Source organism: Lolium perenne, chromosome 5, assembly GCF_019359855.2.
Source record: "Lolium perenne isolate Kyuss_39 chromosome 5, Kyuss_2.0, whole genome shotgun sequence".
NCBI classification, from domain to species: domain Eukaryota; kingdom Viridiplantae; phylum Streptophyta; class Magnoliopsida; order Poales; family Poaceae; genus Lolium; species Lolium perenne.
This window is the reverse complement of record NC_067248.2, coordinates 260,608,236-260,632,032: the sequence shown is the minus strand read 5'-3', so window position 1 is coordinate 260,632,032 and position 23,797 is coordinate 260,608,236. Positions and strand designations below refer to the sequence as shown.

Genomic DNA, 23,797 nt, shown 5'->3' with positions numbered 1-23,797 from the left:
CATTTATGATAAAAGAACAATTTTCACCCATGAACATTTCTGTATTTTGAAAAATGCATTTTTTGCATCCTCAAAACATTTTTTTAAAATTTTGAACAGTTTTCATTGTAAACATTATGAATGGTTTCCCTCCATGAATGGTTTCCACCTTCAACGGATTTCACTTTGAACGGATTTCCGCCTATAGCGTACTTGAACAGAGTTCCATCTTGAACGGATTTCCTCCTTCAACTGATTCCACCTTCAATGGATTTTTGCCTTGAAAATTATGAAAGAGTTGAACGGTCTAAACATTTATGTTAGTTGAACGGGAAAATCCACCTGCACGGATTTCCACCTTAACCGTACTTGAACCGAGTTCCACGTTGAACAGATTTCCAGCTTGAACATTTAAGAAAAAGAACAATTTCCATGGTTGAACATTTCTGAATTTTGAAGAAAAATCAAATGTAAATATTTATGAAAAGATTTTCCACCTTTAATGTTTATTTAGACAGAACATTTGTTGAGATAAACATTTGTTTACTCGAAAACAAAATTAGAAAAGTAAGAACATTTAAGAAACTTGAATGCTTTCCCCCGTTGAACATTTATTCCTGGGATTTCGCTGTCGCAGGTATGAGGGTTTGCCGTTTATCATTTTGTAAGAATCAACCCTAAAACTTTAAAGTACTACGTATGCTATTTTTTTGGGCGTTCCAGCTATCCATCATTCTTTTTTTTTTTTGCGAAAAGGATTACCGATCTATTAACCATCATCAACAACAGTACAAAGAACACAAAAGGTAATATCATTCATACAATCAGTGCTAGGATGTAGTATGCATCGGTACTTCAGAGAAATTAGGAAATACACGTCTATTAGAATTTAGAAAACAATGTTTGGTAACGTCTACTAGAAAAAGAGTGCCGTGATGTAGTATGCTGTTTCGAAAAAGAAGGCAAGATACCTGAATGTGGTTAGTGTTGCTTTGGGGATTAGTAAGATACCTGAATGCTTTGTTGATCTATATAGAGATTGGTTCAACATGTATTCGGGCTGAGATAGGAAGGCTGTAATTGTAGGTTCAGTGGCGGTTGTATGGACTATTTGGAAAACAAGAAACAAGTCTTGTTTTCAAAAAATTCGTCCTGGAGACCCCACAAGTGTTATTACTCTTGTTTGTCATTTCATTAACACTTGGTCGAAATTGCAGAAAAACGGGCTACAAAAGTTACTGCTACAGGGGGCTAGAAAGATGGCGCATGTGGCACAGGAAGTATTCGGGCAGAATCACGGATGGAATCCTGTGAGGAGAAGGATTACCACCTAGTCTTGGTTTACTTCCTGATGCTGCAACATCATCGTCGTCTTTTTGTCTTAGCTATCTTTCTCTGTAGTGGTGTAGTGGTGTGTAGCCTGAAAACCTGTAATTTGGTTCAAGTACTCTGGTTTTGTTGCTTGGATGGATAGGCTTCCATTCTAGCCTCTTTTTCGTTTCAGTTTGAATAGATAGCAGTTTTTTTGTCCTAGTTTTTCTTTTTGAAGTTAGTTTCTTGAACCATGTAAAATGTTCTGAGTGACTCTCAGTTTCTATTGAAACTGGGGATCCCTGTGGGGTTCCTTTTCTCGAAAAAAAAAGAAGGTAAGGCACACAGCTTCACTAGAAACATTCACTGTCTTTCTTGCAGCGCCCCGCTGCCGGAAGCGAGCCAGGCTAGCTGCGCGAACCCAGCGAGGAAGAAGCGAGAAGAAAACTGGGAATACAGGTCGGGCCGAACAGTCTGCGGAAGCTACCACAAAAAGTTTATGGGCCAGGCCCATACGACAAGGGGGTGCGCGGAGCGTCAGTTCGCTCCCGCAATGAGCGGAGAGTAGGGATCGCCGTAAACCTGCCTATATAAAATTTTTGGGCCCCTAATTTTTTTGGGCCCGGCCCCCCCCCCCCCCCCCCCAGGGCCGGGCCTGATATTATGAAATATATTGTACGGTTGGATCTAACAAAACTAAATTGGTGTTTTAGATATTGGTATATTTTCTATAAGTTTGGTTAAACTGAAAGTAGTTTGACTTGAGACAAAAACTATAACTTTATAATTTTGCAAAACGGACTTTCCTCGTGGCTCCAAGCAAAGTGGACAAGATGAGAAGGGTTGGGACTCGTAGAAATGTGGATTGCATGTGCAAGGTTCTCTCTCCCTTCCTCTAAGGAGATTAGGACCACACTCTTATGTAGTACTCCCTCCGTTCTCTTTTATTCGATGTTTCAGCTCTTTTATAGATTCACTCACTTTAGTGTGCATCTAATCTAAATTTAACATGTAGGTTCACTCATTTTGGTTCATCTTTAGACCACTTTAAAATATCTAAAGTGTCTTATATTAGTGAACAGAGGGTGTAGCATTTAGCTACTTTAAAATGTTCTTTGCATACCAAAAGGTTATGTACACCTTTTTCTCGAAATGTTCTTTTTGTTCCAAAAGGTTATGTCACCTTTTTGCGAACTAACATTCTTCGCGTCTTCCTCTATCCCCGCAGTTAGTAGCAACTAAGATCAAAGTTTTCGTGTGTCCCCCAAATATTTAAGTATCCCTCTTCTCCCTCACTGGTTCTAGACAAGTAGATCACATCAGGGAGGTTGGGGCTCGTGGGAGTGTACATTTGTTCTCTCTCTCTCTCCCCCTCCCCCTCTCCGTCTCCCTCTCCTCGTTAACTTTTCACAACCTTAATTATTTACTCATTACGACTCATTACGTTCTCTAGATATCCATCATTTTAGTAATAACATCCTCATTTACTCTAGGAACATATCATCCATAGTTACTCCTTTCTACCTTGAGATTGCAAGGTGAATCCTTTTATTGCATAATCTTACGACATGATAGAAACACTATATTAAACCCACAAGAACTAAAATGCTGATAGAGAAAACTTGGACATAAAAGGGTAAAAGGAAATTTACTACCAAGATGCTTGAGCTAAATGGCCATTTTTGGCATACAAATTAATCATCATAAGGCTTGACCAAAATCATACGTGGGGCAAATGCAGATATTGTGATATAAAACCGTGCAAATACTTGCAAAAGTACTTTCATTGATTACTCGATCAAAAAATTAATATTTATTCACCAAATTGTACTTTAAGGAATTGATCAAGGTCCAGCTTTGCCGCAGATAATCATTGTTTACCATGAATACAATCTTGTCAACTACATAGACAATAAAATTTCACATTGAAGGCAATAAAAGTAAACCTGAGGTATGATTGATTCACATGATGGTAAAAACATGAAATATGAAAACAGGGGATTGCAATGTTGTGCCCGCCCTAATCTACATGATGTCATATGCACAACGGTTGTTTAATTCATCACATGAACAACAAAGGATTCTGAAAAGGAGGTTTGAGTGGATTCTAGATTTCTGTGATACCTGGTGCAAAGGATTCCTTTGGATAAATTACTATGAGATTCAACCATATATATATCAAACAACATGTAAAACCTAAGGATTTAAACCATAGATTCCTATGAATCAAAAAGTCCCTAAAAGAGAGAACATCATAACCAAAAGTAAGAAAAAATGGTAGCTCCCTTTCCACACATGTTTTTTTATGATCATGTGCCAGTGAGTTGGTACTTGTACTTATAAAATCTAAAATTGCAATATGCTAAAATATGATTTTTTTAAACAAATGAAAAAGGTGGTCAAGAGATAGGCTGGGTAGTGCTCATTCCACTCGTAAGTTCCTTGCATACCAAAAGGACTTCTGTAATGCCTTCGCAACCCCAGTAGTTTCATCTTTCACTCTTTCCTCACGCTACTACCATACAATATTAATTTGCGACACTAATGTTCTTTTATGTTTCTGCTTTCATAGTCACTTCTAACAAACTAGATCAAAGGAGGAACACTCCGGCTTGTGTGAAAATGTGAATTCTGATGGCGGTTCTCTCTTATCTTCGTCCCTCCCCTCCCCCTCTTGCTATGGAAGTGAAAATTTGAACTCCGCTTCAAACAAAAATTTCAATTATTGTGGACGAGCATGTTCCTTACGTGCCTTTTTAAGAGATTTGGAATGTAGTTCAAAATGTTCATGTAAATGTTGATGATGTGATAACACTGGCAGTTAACAGACTGGCATAAATTTATTTAAGCGGGTCCAGTTGGAATTCCTCATTACGTTCGCCTAGAGTTATTCCTTTCTATCCAGAGATAAAAAAGGTGAACTATTGTATTACATAATCTTACTTTACAAAAACATTAAATTAAATCATGCGAATTAAACATGTGATAGTGAGTATATGGGCATAAAAGAGTAAACGTGAAATTTATTACAACGATGCTCGAGCTAAATGGCCATTTTTAGCATATAATTAATCATCACAAAGCTTGAACGAGATCACACATGGGGAAAATGTAGCTATTGTGCTATAAACCATAGTGAACACTCGCCAAATACATTCATCGGTGACTCAAAAAACTAATATTTAGCAATGAAGTTATGTCTTTAAGGAAGGAATCAAAGTCCACACAAGCTCTATAACCGGCTATTAAAGTTTATTGTGAATACAATCTCACCAACAACATAGACAATAAAATTTTAACGTTGGAGGTTCTATGAGTAAACCTAAGAAATGGAAAACAAAAGGAGATAACATCCTAATCAAAAGTAAGCAAAATAATCAGTAGCACATATATTTGCACTTTTGAGTTGACGTGCCGAAGGACCCAACCAGACAGGCCAACGCCGAAAGAAAAGTCGGAGCTAACAATACGTTCAAAATTGTATTTACCGCGTGAGCACGTTCAGTAGAGAAGAAAGAAAATATTTGTTATAAATAAAACATAAAACATGATAAGAGGTAGGCATACCCAAAAAGGTCTTATGTACTCCCTTTTGTGACCCTAACAATTTCGTCTTTGGCTATACTAGCATACAATATTAAAGCTTTTGTGCACTAATTAACTTTTCATGTCTCCACTTTTATCTTTGTTGTAAATAAATTATATGAAAGAAGGGAGTTTAGGCTTGTGTGAAAATATTAATTGTTGGTGTTAGGTATCTCTCTCTCACACATGTCTTCCACAACCTTCCATGGACTAAATCTAGGCCAAATCCCAAGACTTCCCCTTGTAGTGTATTTGACACAGCGCGACAATTTGTTAATGTGGTGATAGCATTTGTGGTTAGTAGATTTTCACAACATGACTTAAAAGCGTCTAGTTTGATATTCCTCGCTACAATCTTCGACGAGCTACCATTTTAATAAATAATATATTCATTCAATCAAGGCATATGTTTGGCCTAGAGATATTCTTTTCTATCCAAGGAGTTTTTCAATATTTATCATGTTACTACACAACTACACTATATATAAAACATGAGCTCTAAGCCAGCAACACATAAAATATGGGCATGGAAGATACACAAGTAAGCTATTACCACCAGTTTGTTCTAGGTAGCTATTAATTTCGATACACAATCAACCGGTGTAGGGCTTTGCCAAGCTCTTACAAGGGGCCAATTTAGCTACATATAATACCAAACTTATTAAATGGTTTCCAAATTACATTTTATTCATGAGCCAAACAAATATCAGGAAAACATTATTTTAAAGAAGACACCAATATCTACTCAAACTATGCACCTAACCATCACTATTAACCACAAACATAATGACACAACCAACATTGAAACAAATGATAGGGACTTTCCTATAGTACAATATGTTGATGATACCCTCCTTATTTTACCAGCTAACAAAGATCAATTATTGGCTTCGAAAGAGGTGTTACATAAATTTTCAAATTCCACAGGACTGAAGATTAACTTTGATAAATCTCAAATGGTGCCTATCAATGTCCCAGAAGATGATTTGAAGCAATTGGCAGAGGATTTTGGTTGTCAGATAGGGAAAATGCCTTTTACTTATTTGGGTTTTCCTCTGGGAACAATGAAACCTACTATTACTGAGTTATCACCTTTGGTGTGTAGATTGGAAAGGAAATTGTCAGTTCAAGCTTTCTCTCCCAAGGTGCTAGATTACAGCTGATTAATTCTGCACTTGCCTCTATGCCGCTACATTTCCTATGCTCTTTACAGTTGCCAGTGGGTCTGACTGTGCAATTGGATAGAATATTGAGGCACTGCTTTTGGAGGGACAGAGAAGGGGAACCAAAGCAATCCTTAGCTGCTTGGGAAATGATTTGCAAGCCAAAGTTGAGAGGAGGTTTAGGAATTGTTAATTTCCAAAAATAGAATGCAACATTGTTTATTAAATTCTTGGATAAGTTCTATAACAAAAGAGATTTACATTGGGTGAACTTGATTTGGGAAAAACATTATGTTGGTAGGGTACCCCATGCTGAAAGTTTGTGTGGCTCTTTTTGGTGGAGGGATGTGCTTAGACAAGTGGATAATTTCAGAGCTGTGGCTAGCGTTAAGTTGGGCACGGGAGATACCTTTTTATTTTGGACAGATAATTGGTTAATTGATGGTATTCCTTTGGTCCTAAAGGATAGGTTTCCCAGGTTATTCTCCTTTGTGTTGAGAGAAGTGGTGATGGCTGCAGAGGTTTATGCTATGGATAGTATAACAAAATTATTCTATACCCCATTGTCTCAGCCAGCTTTTTCAGAATTACAACAACTAAAGTTGATAATGCAAGGAAATCCTGTCACAGGGGGTGCTGATGAATGGACATATTGCTGGGGTGGGAATTATGCGTCTGCTAAGTTTTATTCTCATATACATAAACATATTAATGTGCCAAAAGTTTATGAGTGGATCTGGAAGTCTAGCTGCATGATGAAAACTAAGGTCTTTGCATGACTTCTTCTGGTGGATCGTCTAAATACCAGGGATTCGTTAAAGCGCCGACACTGGCATGTCACAGATGTTTATCATTGCGAGTTGTGCCCTTTGCATGTCCGTGAGGATAGGTTTCATCTATTTTTTGAGTGCAACTTCAGTGTCAGGATTTGGAATTACCTACAATTTGATTGGAGGCCTAATGATGATTTGCAGATGGTGATTGCACATGCTAGGAGGGATTTTGCAAAGCCATTCTTTATGGAGGTACTGATGCTGGCATGTTGGAACATTTGGATTATAAGGAATGGGAAAATTTTCAGAAGTGAGAGGCCTACCTTTGCAAGGTGGAAGGCAGGTTTATTCATGATGTTTTTTTTGTTGAGACATAGAATAAAAGCTAAACATAGAGATAGTTTGTTAGCTTGGATTAGGTCTCTGCCTTAGAGTCTTTTATCCCTGAGAGGTAGGTTTTCTTTCCCTCTTTCTCTATCTCTTGTTTTGTACATAAGACTCTTTTTGATTTTGGAATAAAATTTTGTTGTGGGGCTGTTGCCTCATAGTGGTTGGTCAAAAAAAAACATTGAGAAATAATTACACAAACTAGGCCAAGACTAAACATAAACAATGAAAAATATTGAGAACTCCAGATTTCTAAAGATAAAGCAAATAATAACCACAACACATATTTTATGGTTTTGCTTTGAAGTGCCCAACCAAGAGGAGGAAGCCCAAAACCGGATGCACCTCCTGGAAGCACAACCCGTGTTGTCCATCCAAGACATGCACTCGAAAGCACCCTCCTCTGCTCGATGTCGGTCGTTCGTGCCCGAGACCCATGGATGCATCTGTCCTAACTTCACTCGCATCCCTAAATATCCCCAGACCAATATGCACTTTCCATAAGATAAATACTTGTTTCAAAGCAAACAAGAAAAGTGGAGAAGAGATAGGGCACTACTCATAACTTCCTTGTGTCGTGACCTTAATAGTTTCTTCACCCACATCTTCCTCACCGCTACTAGAAAACAAATTCAAAACTTTTGCGACACTAATCTTTGTACGTCTCACCTTCCATTGCCACCACAAGAAAACTCTCTCTCACACCCCTCCATCTCTCACTCTCTCCCACATATGCCTTCCACGAGTATGTAGTGATTGAAACCAGGCGAAGCCAAACGGTTCCCTCTCTTGGCATGTTAGTGAGAAAGCGTGACACCCATGTCAATGAGATGATAACATTTGCGGATAGCTTTTAGAACATGATTTAGCACAACTACTCGAGATTCTTGCTGCAATCTTTAGGCAACTACCGTTTTGACTAAAACTATCCAATTACTCCCGCTAGAGATACTCATTTCCATCCAGAGACCTCCGCAGAAGCAACCGTCTTATCACACAACCGTACGGCTATACAAGAATGTTTGATGAAAACCGTGAGAACTAAGCCATCGGCACATGAAATATAGACACAAAAGAAACGAGGCAAAACTTCCACGCGATGTTGCTCCGTTCAATGGATGTCTTTTAGCGTACCAGCGAAAGGCTTGGCAAAGATTGTGCACACGGTGATTTAGCTAACTATGTCAACAAAGAATGTACTAAATGTACGCTGGTTTACTTTTTGTTGAATCAAATTGATAATTAGCTAGAAATTTTGATTTTAAAGATCAACAAGATCCATGCGACCTTGCGGTTAATCATAATGGGTAACTACGAATACAATGACATCACAAATATATATAAAGTAATTTCACAAACTAGAATGCTAGAGGTAAACACAAACAATGCTTTTACTTAAAACTTCAAACTTGGGAAAATAATAAATCAAAAGAAAAAACAGCAGAACTATTTTTTGCAGTTTTGCTTCTGATTGCCCAACCACCCAAGAGGCCCAACCTTGGGAGGAAAGCACAAAACCGGATGCGTCTCCCGGTGGCACAACCCGTGCTGTCCGTCCAAGACACGCAACCCCTCCGGCTCGATCCTAGCCGTCCGCGCCCCAAACCGCCAGAATCCCAGCCGTCCGCGCCCGACCCTCCGGCCTTTAAATACTCCCGGACCCCCGTCCGCCCCAGCCCACGCCGTCTCTTCCTTCTCTCTCTCCTCGATCTGCCATCTCCAACCTCCTTCCCCCAAATTTGGATCAAACGAAATCGCTAATTATAATCTCGTAAAACACGATTGATTGGAACGAGACCGTTTGGTTTGGATCCCATTTTTTGGGGGGATTTTTTCTGTGGTTTGTAGCGGCGGTTAGGGTTTCGGATCTGGTAATTAATCCGGCGATGAACAACGGCGAGCAGCAGATGATGGCGGTGCGGCCGCCAGTGCCGTACCAGGTGTGGGCGGCGGCGCTGGCGCAGCGTCAGCAGCAGCAGGTTCCGGCGCCGCCGCCGGGGTTCATGCCGCCGGCGAGGCCGGCGTGGAAGCGGGCGGGGCGGAAGCAGCGTCAGCAGCAGCGGAGCAGGGCGGCGGGCGGGAGGTGGGGCGGGTCGGAGGCGCCGCGCAACACGACGTCGTACCTGATGCAGGCGAAGCGGGCGGGCGGGGTGGCGCCGTCGCCGTGCGCCGTGACGCCGGCGGTGCTGCCGACGCCGGTGCTGTCGCCGGCGCGCGAGGTGCTGGTGGAGATGGCCAAGGAGGCGTGGGGCGTGGACGGGTACGGGTCCATGAAGGGCCTCATCCGGCTCCGCCCCCAGCCCCCCGCCGGCGCGTGGGGGGAGGACGGCGACGGCGGGTCCGGCTCCGGCGAGAGCGACGTGGAGGAGCACGTCGAGGTGGAGCGCCGCCTCGACCACGACCTCAGCCGCTTCGAGATGGTGCAGCTCCCCGCCGCCCCTCCGGCGGCCGACGAGGACGACGGCGTGGAGGCCCGCGCCGCGAGGCTGGAGGAGGAGAACCTCACCCTCCGCGCCAGGCTGTTCCTCATGGAGCGCGACATGGCCGACATCCGCCGCCGCCTGCTCGCCGTGGAGGCCCTCTGCCGCGACCGCCACCGCGACGGCTGCGTCGTGGACGGCCCCTCCGAGACCGCGGCCGGCGCCGGCGACGAGCCCGGCTCGGCGGACGCCATGGCTCTGTGATGGAGCTCGCCGGCGCACAGAAATGTGTACATACGTCACCGTTGTTTCTTCGTGTTCTCCCCTGCAGGCAGTGCGTGCAGGTGTCCATGTGAAGAGTAGGCAGGAGCAGTTTAATTAGCCTAGAACCCATTACTCTTCTTTTAAACTTCGAAACTACAGTAGTTTAATCCGTTTGCATAATTAGCTAGATTCCCTTTTCTTGTTCATTGGTGTTCATGTAGCAGTAGATATCAAACCAAGCAGAGCAATGTGCGACGCCGATGAGATGGGCGCGGCGGCGACGAGCACGAAGACGCCGGGTGCTCCGCCGCCTGCCCTTTGCAGTTACAGATCTGAGCACTATACCAAACTCAACTCCAGTTGGTTCACAGTTAGAGCATCCCCACTCGTTGGCGCTCCCCACGCCCAAATCCGGTGAAATTTTCGTCCGGATTGGAGGAAGATTTGGCGTGGGGAGTAGTAGTTTCCCAGCCGCGTGCCCAGGCGAAGTCGATGATGCGAATTTAAAAAACGGAAACTTGACAAACTACGGCTAAAAACGGGTGAATATAGAGATGTATCCCATTTGATATCTTCGTATCCGAGAATCCACAAATTCTACTCCGCATTTTTGGCAAAATCTTTCGTCTTCGTTCTCAGCTCCGCTCGCTCGAGAATTGCCACAAGCGCAAATTCCGCTGATGCGAATTTAAAAAACGGAAACTTGACAAACTACGGCTAAAAACGGGTGAATATAGACTAAATTTAATGATATTTATTACATTACGGGAGGAGTTCATACATAGAGGCCGAATTCGACTATATTTCGAATTCGGCTAGGGGAATTCAAACGCTAATTTTAAAACACGGCGCTCTACATGCCGAAATGGCGGTAGAACACCGTGTAGTCGCCGCCGTCGTCGTCGGAGCCGTCGTCGTTGGCCTTCGGCTGCGCGGCCTGGCTGCTGCGCCTGGCGGCGTCTCCCCACCCCGGGGATGGCTTGTACCCGATCGTCGTCGGAGGACTCGAGGTCGACGACGGGACGCCGACGCCGGGATGGAGGTGTCGCAGACGGCGGTACCGCGCGACATCGTCGTTGGCGGTTGGAGCGGCGCGGGCGGCGAGTTGGCGTGCGGCGGCCAGGTCCGGCAGCCCGCCGCTGCTCCGCCTCTGGCGCTCCCGATCGCGCTGGCCGGTCCGATGCGGCATCGTCCGCGCGCTTCTCCTCCTCCATGTCGTGCGGCGACCGGCGATCGCCTCCGCCATCGCGGCGTCCTCCGCGCGCTTCGGCTCCTCCTCGGCGAGCCGGCTTGCGGCGGCCTCTTTCTTCGTCTTCTTCCGGCCGCTATGCGGCGCGGAAGGTCGTTCTCGGATGACGAGGGCGCCGCTGCTGCGCCTTCTCGGGTCGCCGGCGGAGACGCCGCTCCTTCTGACGCGCACCGGCGTCGAAGGCGACGTCGCCTCCTCCCTCTTCACCGGCGCCAAGGACGACCTTGACGCCGATCCGAAGACGACGAGCCGGCAGCCATGCGCCGTGGCGCCGCGACGCTTCCCCGACGGCGGCTCGCCGATGCCCTCGATGCCGATAGAGGGGCATCGTGAGCACCGGGAGTTGCCGCCCTCGATGTGCGCGATGACGTTCGCCAACGTCCTTCCGGCGCGCTCCACCACCGTCGGCGGCCCGCGGCGTTGTTGCGCGCGCAGCGGAGGCGGCGGGCCGTCGTAGGCCGCCGACTCCCGCTCCCACCGCCGGAGGAAGTAGGAGTTCCACCGCGTGTAGTTCTCGGGGTGGTGGCGCGGGTCGGCGCGCTCCTCGTCGGTCATCGTCATCCTCGCCTCCTCGATGGCGACGTCGAGGGCATGGCCCGCGGCGGCGGCGGGATTGGAACGCCGCGACTTAGCCGCGCCCGCCTCCGGGAGGCCTCGTGTCCGGCGGCGGGGGTACCGCTGGTGGAGGAGGTGCCCTCCCACGCGTGGAGCGACCGGCGGGGAAGCCGTTGTTGGGCTGCGCCGTCGTCGTCGTAGAACGCCATCTTGAGAGTAGAGGAGAGTGGAGGGAGAGTGGAGCACGGGTGCGCTTCGCGGCGAGTGGACCGGCGTCTATAGGCGTGGCTGGCGCGGGGATTACCTGCCGCGTGGATTGCGACGCGTCCGCGGCGAGCTGACCGGCGGCAGCCTTTAGTGCGCGCGGAAGACGATGCGTGCGCGGAAGACGACGACATTAACTCGCCGCGTTGCCGGCGAATGCAGACCGGCGGCAGGCCTTTACAGCGCGAGGAAGACGATGCGATGAGGACGACGATCGGTTTCTCTCACCGACAAGTTGGGGCCACCAGACGCGCGGGAAGTATCCTCGCCGTTTCGCGCGCTTTCGTTTCGTCCGAAGTCCCCGAGAGCTCCCCGGGGGGCCGGGGATGTCGTGGGATCGCCGGATGAATTTAGGCCCAAATCAGGCCAACGAAACGAGCAGGCGCAATGGCCGGTCGCCGTCGGATGGAAAAAGCATTTCGCCGGGGCGTTACGGGGACGAGTGGAGATGCTCTTATGTTTTCCAGAAATGTTGTTCCGTTCGTGCTCTGCTTTATTCTTTTGCAACATCCCTGCTCTACATTTTACTCCCCCGATTCAGCGCCACGACGGCGGCAACCGGCGACTAGCTCCGCCCATGGATGATGAATGGATCGAACCGTGAAAATTTTTGTGTGTACTTTTTCTGGGTTTTAGTGTCGTGCATCAGGTACTGCTCCTGGTAGTGTGCCCCTTGTCGAGACGTGGCGTGACCGGATAACTCCTGGGGTGATGGTGGTGACGTTGTGTTCAATGTGCGGATGGGTTGGTTGGTTGGGGTCGCGCAGACCTGCCCGATTGCCTGCTGCTCTGTTGTGCCGCGCCGAATCGGGTGGTCCGTCGTCGACTCCGAGGAAATCGGGTTTAGCTCGCGCTCTGGCAATGCCAAATCCACAACGCTGCACGATGTGACGACTGGCGAGAGAATATAGCATCCGGATAGTAGCGTGGATCGGGGAAGATGCCCGCCGGGGAGCTCTTCTGCTCTGCACAATCCTTCTCCGCCCGTCTGGAATTTTTTTCGGTTAAAGGAAACAACACATGGAATATTCTCCTTCTCTTTTTGCAGCCATAAATAAAACCTTTTCTTGTCTTCCAATTTTTAGAGAATGTGTAGCACGTCTCTCGTCTCCCCCGCGGGTAAAATTAGGTGCGCGGGAATGATGGATGGTGCTCGCCGTGACTGTGTGCGACAACCCGTTTGTCCAACATTACCCCCGTCCAGGATAGAGCGTGCTTCTAACACTTCCTTAAAAAGTAAAACCTTTTAAGCTTCACCGTGTTTTTTGCAGCCATAAACCTTTTCTTGTCTTCCATTTTATTTAAAAAAAAGTGCACGTCTCCCGCGTAAAATTCGTTGTGTGGAAAACGATGGATGCGTGATGGTGTATATCCAACACCACTCCCCCGTCTACAATAGAGCGAACTTCCGACTTTCTTGAAAGTAAAACCTTTCAAGCTTCGCTGCGTTTACACAAAAGTACTACTTTTATCATATATCTACCTTTCAAGTATCTATTCCAGCTAATTAATAGCATTAATTGGAGTATATCTTTTATCATATATCTAGCTGGTTTCATAAATGTTGTTATACTTGTATATAAAGTTATAAACACACTAAAAAATGATATGGTTTTTTTTTCTAGAAAAAGTCGAAATTACTTCACGTAAGGAATATTCTCCCTCTCTTTTTGCAGCCATAAAACCTTTTCTTGTCTTCCATTTTATTTAAAAAAATATGTATCTCTCCCGCGTAAAATTCGTTGTGTGGAAACGATGGATGCGCGACAATCCGTCTGTCCAACACCACTCCCCCGCCCACAATAGAGCGTACTTCCGACTTTCTTGAAAGTAGTAAAACCTTTTAAGATTCGCTGCGCTTACACAAAAGTAGTACCAATATCTATTCCAGCAAATTAATAGCATTAATTGGAGTATATCTTTTACCATATATCTAGCTGGTTTATAAATGTTGTTTATACTTGTATATAAAGTTATAAACACAGTAAAAGAAATGATATCATCTAAAAAAAAGTAAAGGAAATGATATAGTTTTTTTTCTAGAAAAAAGTTGAAATTGCTTCACGGACGGACGGAATATTTGGAAGCGCGCGCGGGTGCCGTGACAACCTCGTAGGAGTAGGAGCTTTGGACAGACGAGTTGACCTGATCCACAGATTTTGGGAGGGACGACGCCACGACGGCGCACCTGGCATGTGAGTCCAGGCGACCATGACGACCGACGGATGAACGACGCGAAGACGACCGTGATAAGCTAGCCGCTACTCCCGTAGCAGTGGACGCTCGCACCGGTGGTGGTTCAGGCGATGCGGGTTTGATTGATCTGATCAGCTCGACGGGAGTGACCTAGCCAACGGACAAAACAGGGGGCCACCAACTCGTCCTTCTCCTCTCTACTACTGATAGGTTTCATTTTCTTTTTGCTGGAAGGATAGCTAGCTTCCATGAACATACCAAACGAGAAAACTTATTCGACGGCATGCGGCTGCAAGCTCGTCGCTGCCGTCAACTCTGGAGAAAAAAATAAACCGATGTAGACTTCCGTAGACGGCGCGCTGCTTCTCGCCGTACTCTGACCAGCGGAAGTTCCATGGATCTTCTATTTTCAAAGCTAAACAGACAGCACAAGATTACTACTCAGAAAACCATCCACCACGTTAGCAAACGAGAAAGCACACAGTTGACGGTATACATTTTTGTCAAGAGGGCAATTGAGTAAGGCAAACCAAATCCGTTTCGCTGTTCCCTGTCTGTGTCAAGCAGGTGCGGTGCGGTGTCGCATACAACGAACGCCGCATTTGCATTTACAGTTCCATCTACCAAGGCATATAATATCACTTCCCTTGAATACCTGGCAACGACTGCAAGCTGCAACGTTGCCTTGCTAGTTTCCAGGGTCGTCCAGCTTCCAAGCACGGCGCTCGAAGATACGGGAGCGGCACGCTGGCTATTCAGGGATTGTTCTGTTGTAGTATATGTATAGTATTCTGGTATTGGTACAAATTGGATATTTGTGCGGAGAACAAGGTTTTGCCATCCTTTTTTATTGTAGCAGTTAGTAACATCCTGGTGGCAGCAAAGAGTTGGGTTAGACGAGAATAGGGAGACAGAGTTCAAGTAAGGCAAAGGGGAACTCAACTTACTTCTCGAGTCAGGCGCGATTCGTGCGCCTTCCGACCTCAAGAGCGAGTTCGGTGTCTATCTTGAGAGATATGTCGAGCGCCTTCACAGAGTGTGTTAATGCTCCGCTGCAACAAATCAAGTAGTAGTTGAAATGGTTGGGAAACGAATGACTGGCTCATGGGGATGGGAATCAAGGCCCAATCATGGGAATCATTATCAATAAATGACAGGCCGAAACGGCAAAAAAACACAAAGCAGCTGTCCATTAAGAGACGATAATGAATTCACACCTTGAAATATATGTAACTCCTGTTTCTCCGATTTTCTTCACTGTGTCCATCGTCACATTTCCAGATGCCTGCAGTTCAAAAGACGAAACCAATGTTCTCACATCCTGCTCAACTTACATGGGAATCAACTACTCTCAACAAAACAGCTAAGCAACAGAGTAGACATCATTATACAGCCTATGCGCTACTCATCTGCTAGGATGTTAACCAGGAGACAACCTTCGCTAGGATGTTAACCAGGAAAAGACCTTTGCTGACCACTTATATATCATCATGTCAGTCTGAATTTACAAAACGATAGTACACTAGGCGAGAATAAAGCAGTAGCAAGATATAGTCGTGTTGGAAAGAAAAACCGAACTATGTACAGGGTCTAAGAAGGGGGAAGTGGAACACAATGGGAATGTTATGCTTTCGAGAGTTTAAATTCATACCTCAGTCTCAAATCTGCCATTTATCAACTTAACTGCATCTTTGAGCATTGATACATCTATATCCCCATTCGGAAGAGGGACGACCATATTATCTAACATTATACGAGTTAATGAAGTCTTGTTCTCGTCAGAATACTTCAATAAATCTCTAACTTCCTCAAGTGTCCTCGTCTCAACCTGATTCATAGAATATAAAACTGTCAAGATATACTCTCTTTATTTTAGTTAACAAAACATATGCCCTGTTTTGCAAACAAATGCTAATAGGTAACTTGGTACAGCATATAAGTCAGACTGAAAGACAGACAAAAGTGAGCTACTGGAATAGGAATACACACTCAATGTTACCAGGCAAATTTATTTTAGATGGCATATGCAACCACAGCCACTAAACAATACCTCGACAGGAACTGCAAGCTTTTCCTTCTCCAAGAACAGATCAACAGATGTCATTGCGTTTGTAATGCCCCCAGCAACAGAAATATGATTATCCTTTATCATAACCATATCAAATAAACCAAGCCTGTGATTCTTCCCGCCACCAATTAGCACCTAGATGTATATCAAGAGTCAGAAATTGCAACAGAAGGAAGGTCAATGAAGCTAAAAGTGATGAAATGGTCACACACAAAAAAAAGGTATGCTTACCGCCCACTTGTCAACCATACGTAAACCTGGAGCAGTTTTCCTTGTTTCCAATATGCATGCTGGACGAGCAGCATCAGCCATGGCCTGAACAGAGGCAGGAGCAGAAGCATTTTTATATAAGCAACATAGAAGCAAGTTATGACATCATCTGGGAGAAAGAGGAATAGCATAAGCTACGGAATAGTAACACTTATCACCTTCGTCATTGTGGCGATTCCACTCATTCTTTGCATGAAATTGAGCACAACCCTCTCGGCAACAATAATACTCTGAGCGCACCCTTAATAGAAAGAATGCAAATTGGGGAGAGAATATTAAGAAACAGAAAAAGAGCCAACACTGACTACAAAATGTTGACACTTGCCAGATATGGCATTTTCAAGGCATCTTACCATAAACTTTGCCAAACTGCAACCCCTTGTGCACAAGATTTCCATCATCTTCAAACCATTCAACCTGGAAAATTGTCCAAGAAGGAACAACAGGCATGGTCAATATGACATATGATACTTACTGAGCCATATGAGATAGCCTATGCAGTAGAAATACCTTCAATGACGGATCAACTTGTTTAAATATCATGTCAGCTAGGCTTATGCCTGCGATGACACCATCCTCCTTAGCAATAAAGGTGGCTTCGGCTTTCACATCAGTTGGTATGGTAGCCAAACACGACACATCCCCTAAAGGCGTTGACAGACAGTTAGAACATTATTACACTGAGAGATGACACATGTATGGCCATTCAAAAGCAGGAAAAAGTTGCAGTATCAAAAGAGAACAAAACCCAACTTGCATGCCAACTTTGGAAAAAAGACCCAACTGGAGCTTATCTTCAGTGAATCCTGAATGGACCCAAGTGATACATAACTTGTTCAGCTAGTATGGCCACTGTTGGATTGAGAATGCTCACTAGTAGGTTACTGAGAAAGCACTTGAAAATAGTGGCTGAAAATACAGACTGAGATGAAACCAAATAAATTCAGTTCCTGTTTTTTTTTTTTGAGGGAAAGCCACCACGGAAACTTTGTTGATTAGCAAATAGACTTGCATCGTTCGCCAAATGGTCAATAAGAAAATCAGGCGGAGGTCCCTCTGCATTACAAGCCAAATATGAGCCGCTATGTTGCTTTCCTAGGGCAATGGACAAAAAATAAACATTTGCAAAACTACGAGCTAAGAAGGAACACTCTTCAGTAACAAAATTCCGTTCCTGGATATAAATTGGCCTCGATCCATTCTATTTCTCCAATAAACTGCTCTTTCCCATGGAGAGCAGCAATAACAACTCAACAAGACACCTGACCTCTGCCCTCTGAACCCTGGTCACCCAATTATTACACCAAATTGGGTACTAATAAAAAATGTGGTCTCCGTCGCAATCAGCCAATGTTAGGGAGAGAGACTGAACTGTAATATCCGACTAATTCGAGTTAAAACAGGAAGGGCCGATCCAAGCGCTTTCACTGTACTATTTCAAGCGCCAGTCAGTCAATAATAGTCAGCAGCTGGAACTGCAAGACTAGCTTTACATGATAAGCAGTACTGATGTCCGAAATCCTAACTGTGATGGCGCAATACTGACGGACAATTCAAAGCCAAAGGGTGTACAGACGTCGCCGTTCAGGCGGCGCGCCCGTTAGAACAGGAGGCTCACACGGAGGGGGTGAAGCAAGTACTAGAGTATGTGCATACCTCGGTCGCCGGCGTCCTCGGAGAGGGCGAGGGCGATGACTGCGCCGAGGTCGTAGGTGGGGTGCGCCGGCGGCGGCACGGCCACGGGCGACGGCGCCGGCCGTGCGTCGGCGGACATGGAGCGGGGCGCGGCGCGGGGGCGAGCCGACAGGCGCAGACGGCAGCACGCCGGGGAGGAGGTGGTGGAGGAGGGGGAGATGGACAGGAGGTGTTGGCGGATTTGCGCGGCGGCGGCGGCGGCGGCGGCGGCGGCGGGAGTCGCGGGCGTCATACCATTAGGAGCCGGCCGGCCGGCGGCTGAGCGCGTGCGTGAGTTGGGTCGCGGAAGGGGAGGGGAGCCGCCTGCCTTTTCTGTGTGTGTCTGCGCGGCGCGCGCGTCGCCTTTTTGGAGCCGCTGGTGGCCTCACGATGCACGGAGAAGAAAGATCTGAATTGCAACTTATATATTTTTCCTAAGAAATAGTCTAAAACAAACCTTGAAATCTACGTAGTATAGGATTAAAGCATGTTCGAATCAAATGCTTTTTAATGAGATGGAATCGTTCGATTCGTTTGCACTATGATTTGGAGGAAATATCTCCTTCACTCCAACCTTTTTTACAATTCGTTTGATTTTCATGTGCAATCAAACGCTAGTTGATACAATATTCTATAGTTTTCTAATTATAAGAATTTAAGAGGACATGTTATTTCATTCCTGTGGTTTTACTACTTCCGATTTTTGAAAATTCGAATCAAACAAGACTTATTGGGTCTTGGGTGTAGATGCGCAATCTCCCCGCCAATTAGCGTGCCACTGCGCCGAGGAGAAACCATATTGCGAAACACGCTCCTCAGATCAAAGGTTCAGAAAATGAAAAATAGAAGAAGTCTATATGAATAGACTCTGGATTCAAAAACTAGGAAAGCTAACCGAGAAGCGTTCACCCAGAGCTACATATTTATTTTGACCCTTTTTTCCTGGCTTCACCCCTACGTATATGTGAGACTTTGGTGCTGTGAAACAAACTTAGCCGACCTAGAACAAATAAGAAATAATCTTGAACATCCATTTATACTAAATATTTTTACTTATCTATAGATCACTTGAATCATAAATATAGTATGTTATTTTGTTTATAGCAACTTCACTATACAATTTAATAGTTATAAAATCAACTTCTTTCACTACACATATATAGTGTGAGATGAGAACTCTATTTGTGCCAAGGATATGTTATTTTTCAAATTCCTTTGGCGCCGTCTTGGCATAAGCTTAGCATAAAAATATTTTAAAGTCTGTTCTACCAATTAGTTTGTGGCACTTAGATGTATTATTATGTGTCTATATTTTTTTATGTATTTCTAGTATATATAAATATATTCATAGAGGGTTTTAGTAAGGTAGAGTATAAAAAATATCATAATAGGGATTTGTGGAGTATAATGCCATAATGGTCTAGCTTTGGTTGTAACTAACAAGGTATTCTAGAATATGCCGTGCCAACAAATGGATTTGTGGACGAAAATACGAGTTAGAACCTGGGTTCGGCGGAACCCAAGTTACTGTATCACATCAATATCCATATTTTCAGACCTCTAAAAATTACAAATAGTTTATTTGCATGTAGAGTGTGCATGTATATATTTGTATGCTAATTTTATATCTAAATTTTAAAGTACGTAGGTTGGGCAAAAATCTCAAGTTTCGGATGAATAGTCCAAAGGAAACTCCACCTTCCTGAAAATCTTATAACTTAGTGGTTGGGTAACTATGTAACTTAGTGGTCGGTAAGTTTAATCGGGTTCCACTGAACCTAGGTCCCAAAAATTTCGCTTTAATTGTAAAGTATCTTCTAGAATACTAGACCATGGTGGCGCGCATTGCTGCACCGTCCAAATTTTAGGGTAAATATATGAAGAATTGTGAAAATATACCGACTCACAAAACAATGGAAGTTATGTTTATAAACTTACTATATTGTTCAACAATCAAAAAGAAAATGTATGAAATAATTAGATAGCACTATATGCAACAATTAGACAGTAGATATATTTGGGAAACTTTGAGTAGTTTTAATACAGTTCCCCCATGTGAATAGCGCACATGTATGTAAGTAGGAGTATGTTGTATGCTTAAAGCATGGGATCTCAAAAGTTGATATGCTTGAAAGTGCATGGAGCCCCCATGTGTGGTTTTGGTAATTAATGACAATCCCTATGGACTAATGTTTGCATTGAGTTATATTTGTAGGAGTTGTCCATAGGCAATTCTTGAACCATATGTTGGCTTCAAGGTTGCAATAAGAAGAAATTGATGAAGGATATCAAGTGTCAAGTATGTCTTGAAGATGAAGATGAAGTGAGCCCTCAAGTTACTTCAAGACATCAACATGATGAAGAATGAAGAAATGATGTGCAAGTTCAAGATGAGCCATCTCGAAGAGATCCTTTGCTTGAGTCTTGCCATCCATATGGTGATCATGGATATGTGAAGATGCGCCGAAGAAGAAGCTCTCCCATGGTGGATTATGGGGGAGCAATCCATATGGTGGTCATGGTTATGTGAAGATGCGCCGAAGAAGAAGCTCTCCCATGGTGGATTATGGGGGAGCAATCCACAAGACTTCGTCAAGCAAGCACAAGCAAGAAAGGCGTTCCATCTTGTTGAGGTCAAGATCGTCGTCATCGAGCTCAAGTGGAATGCGCAAGTATAAGGTTTGCTCTTGATAGGGTTTCTTTCTCACCGGTCTCATAGTGTAGTTGGAGACCGGTTTATAGTTTAGTTGCCGTACTATCAAGAGGGCTCTCGAGTGAGTAACTCGATCGTATCGTTCGGAGAGAGCTCAAACCTTTGCATCCTTACATCATCTTTCTTGGTTGTTATTTGGACCTTATCCATGTGATGTTTTAGAGCTTGTGCTTATTCTCATGACAAGCTCTAGTTCATCGAAAACGGATTTCGCATAGATCACTTGTTGCGTTTTCGAGTTTGGTTCATCATCTTACTTGGTTTTATTTGGATCTTATCCATGTGATGTTTTAGATCTTGTGCTTATTCTCATGACAAGCTCTAGTTCATTGAGAATGGTTTTTCCATGGGCAACTTGTTGCATTTTCAAGATTGGAGGTTTTACCGGTATGTCTTTTTGAGATAGGTCAAACCTTTCATCATTTGTTTCTATCCTCCTTTGCTGGACTATGATGTTTCTATGCATATTGTTGTAGAGCTCGTTGTTGTGATTTCAACGAGCCCAAGATCATCGAAATCGGAGTCCGGATGCAAAAGTTATGCCCGTTTTAGTTTTGGTGTTTCTGCAGTTTGCTTAGGCCGGATATTTCGGAAATATCCGGCCCCCTCGAAATCGGCTAAGGACCTCAGGAATTGCTGCTCAGTATAGGGGCCGGACATTTGCCCGGATTTTGACCAGGTTTTGTCCCAGAGGCCGGATTATCGGGGGGGGGGGGGGGGGGGGCGGATTATCCGGCCCTTACTTAGGCCGGATTATCCGGCCCTGGTTTTGCCCAACGGCTCGATTTTCTTGGGGGGTATAAATACCCCCTTCTTCCTCCTTGGGCTGTTGCTTCTTCTACTCTCTCTCTCCTCCATTGTTGTTCTTGAGAAGCTTGCCCTTTCTCTCAATCCCTCCATGATTCTTGCCCCCATTTGAGGGAAAAGAGAGAGGAGATCTAGATCTACACTTCTACCAATCAAATCCATCTCTTTGTGAGTGGAACTCTCTAGATCTAGATCTTGGTGTTCTTTGTGAATTCCTTTGTTCTTCCTCTCTTATTCCCCAATAGCTTTTGTAGCTTTGTTGGAATTTGAGAGAGAAGGACTTGAGCATCTTTGTGGTGTTCTTGCCATTGCATTTGGTGCATCGGTTTGAGTTCTTGATGCTGTCCAGGACTGGCGCGTGGTTGACGAGGGAGGAAATCCCTTTGTGTAGCTTTCTGGTCCCCGGCAACGGCGCCAGAAAATAGCTTCCGGTGAAAATAGGAACTTGGGCGTTGATTTCGTCCGATTCCGAGAATATTTCGTTACTAGGATTTCTGAAACCAAAAATAGCAGAAAACAGGAACTGGCACTTCGGCATCTTGTTAATAGGTTAGTTCCAGAAAATGCACGAATATGACATAAAGTGTGCATAAAACATGTAGATAACATCAATAATGTGGCATGGAACACAAGAAATTATCGATACGTCGGAGACGTATCAGCATCCCCAAGCTTAGTTCTGCTCGTCCCGAGCAGGTAAAACGATAACACAGATAATTTCTGGAGTGACATGCCATCATAACCTTGATCATACTATTTGTAAAGCATATGTAGTGAATGCAGCAATCAAAACAATGTATATGACATGAGTAAACAAGTGAATCATAAAGCAAAGACTTTTCATGAATAGCACTTCAAAACAAGCATCAATAAGTCTTGCATAAGAGTTAACTCATAAAGCAATAATTCAAAGTAAAGGTATTGAAGCAACACAAAGGAAGATTAAGTTTCAGCGGTTGCTTTCAACTTATAACATGTATATCTCATGGATAATCGTCAACATAGAGTAATATAATAAGTGCAATATGCAAGTATGTAGGAATCAATGCACAGTTCACACAAGTGTTTGCTTCTTGAGGTGGAGAGAAATAGGTGAACTGACTCAACATTGAAAGTAAAAGAATGGTCCTCCATAGAGGAAAAGCATCGATTGCTATATTTGTGCTAGAGCTTTTATTTTGAAAACATGAAACAATTTTGTCAACGGTAGTAATAAAGCATATGTATCATGTAAATTATATCTTACAAGTTGCAAGCCTCATGCATAGTATACTAATAGTGCCCGCACCTTGTCCTAATTAGCTTGGACTACCGGATCATCACAATGCACATGTTTTAACCAAGTGTCACAATGGGGTACCTCTATGCCGCCTGTACAAAGGTCTAAGGAGAAAGCTCGCATTGGATTTCTCGCTATTGATTATTCTTCAACTTAGACATCCATACCGGGACAACATAGACAACAGATAATGGACTCCTCTTTTATGCATAAGCATGTAACAACAATTAATAATTTTCTCATATGAGATTGAGGATATATGTCCAAAACTGAAACTTCCACCATGGATCATGGCTTTAGTTAGCGGTCCAATGTTCTTCTCTAACAATATGCATGCTCCAACCATAAGGTGGCAGATCGCTCTTACTTCAGACAAGACGAACATGCATAGCAACTCACATGAAATTCAACAAAAGGTAGTTGATGGCGTCCCCAGTGAACATGGTTATCGCACAACAAGCAACTTAATAAGAGATAAAGTGCATAAGTACATATTCAATACCACAATAGTTTTTAAGCTATTTGTCCCATGAGCTATATATTGCAAGGTGAATGATGGAATTTTAAAGGTAGCACTCAAGCAATTTACTTTGGAATGGCGGAGAAATACCATGTAGTAGGTAGGTATGGTGGACACAAATGGCATAGTGATTGGCTCAAGTATTTTGGATGCATGAGAAGTATTCCCTCTCGATACAAGGTTTAGGCTAGCAAGGCTTATTTGAAACAAACACAAGGATGAACCAGTGCAGCAAAACTCACATAAAAGACATATTGAAAACATTATAAGACTCTACACCGTCTTCCTTGTTGTTCAAACTCAATACTAGAAATTATCTA

The 23,797-nt window shown here is 44.2% G+C and overlaps 2 protein-coding genes across 2 annotated transcripts; one reads left to right on the top strand and one right to left on the bottom strand.

The window, feature by feature from the left end:
• Positions 1–8,859: 8,859 nt before the first annotated feature.
• LOC127325895 (uncharacterized) lies at positions 8,860–10,088 on the top strand. The gene has a single exon (XM_051352723.2). It carries the CDS (start codon positions 9,085–9,087, stop codon positions 9,880–9,882), a length of 798 nt encoding a protein of 265 aa, XP_051208683.1. The 5' UTR covers positions 8,860–9,084; the 3' UTR covers positions 9,883–10,088.
• A 4,496-nt stretch (positions 10,089–14,584) lies between these two features.
• LOC127325890 (nicotinate-nucleotide pyrophosphorylase [carboxylating], chloroplastic) lies at positions 14,585–18,499 on the bottom strand. The gene is made up of 10 exons (XM_051352718.2): positions 18,141–18,499; positions 16,995–17,128; positions 16,838–16,901; positions 16,643–16,725; positions 16,446–16,529; positions 16,197–16,349; positions 15,798–15,974; positions 15,364–15,431; positions 15,094–15,198; positions 14,585–15,016 (listed from the first exon to the last, which is right to left on the bottom strand). The coding sequence occupies exons 1-9, from the start codon at positions 18,409–18,411 to the stop codon at positions 15,102–15,104; spliced, it is 1,131 nt and encodes a 376-aa protein (XP_051208678.1). The 5' UTR covers positions 18,412–18,499; the 3' UTR covers positions 14,585–15,016; positions 15,094–15,101.
• Positions 18,500–23,797: the final 5,298 nt, after the last annotated feature.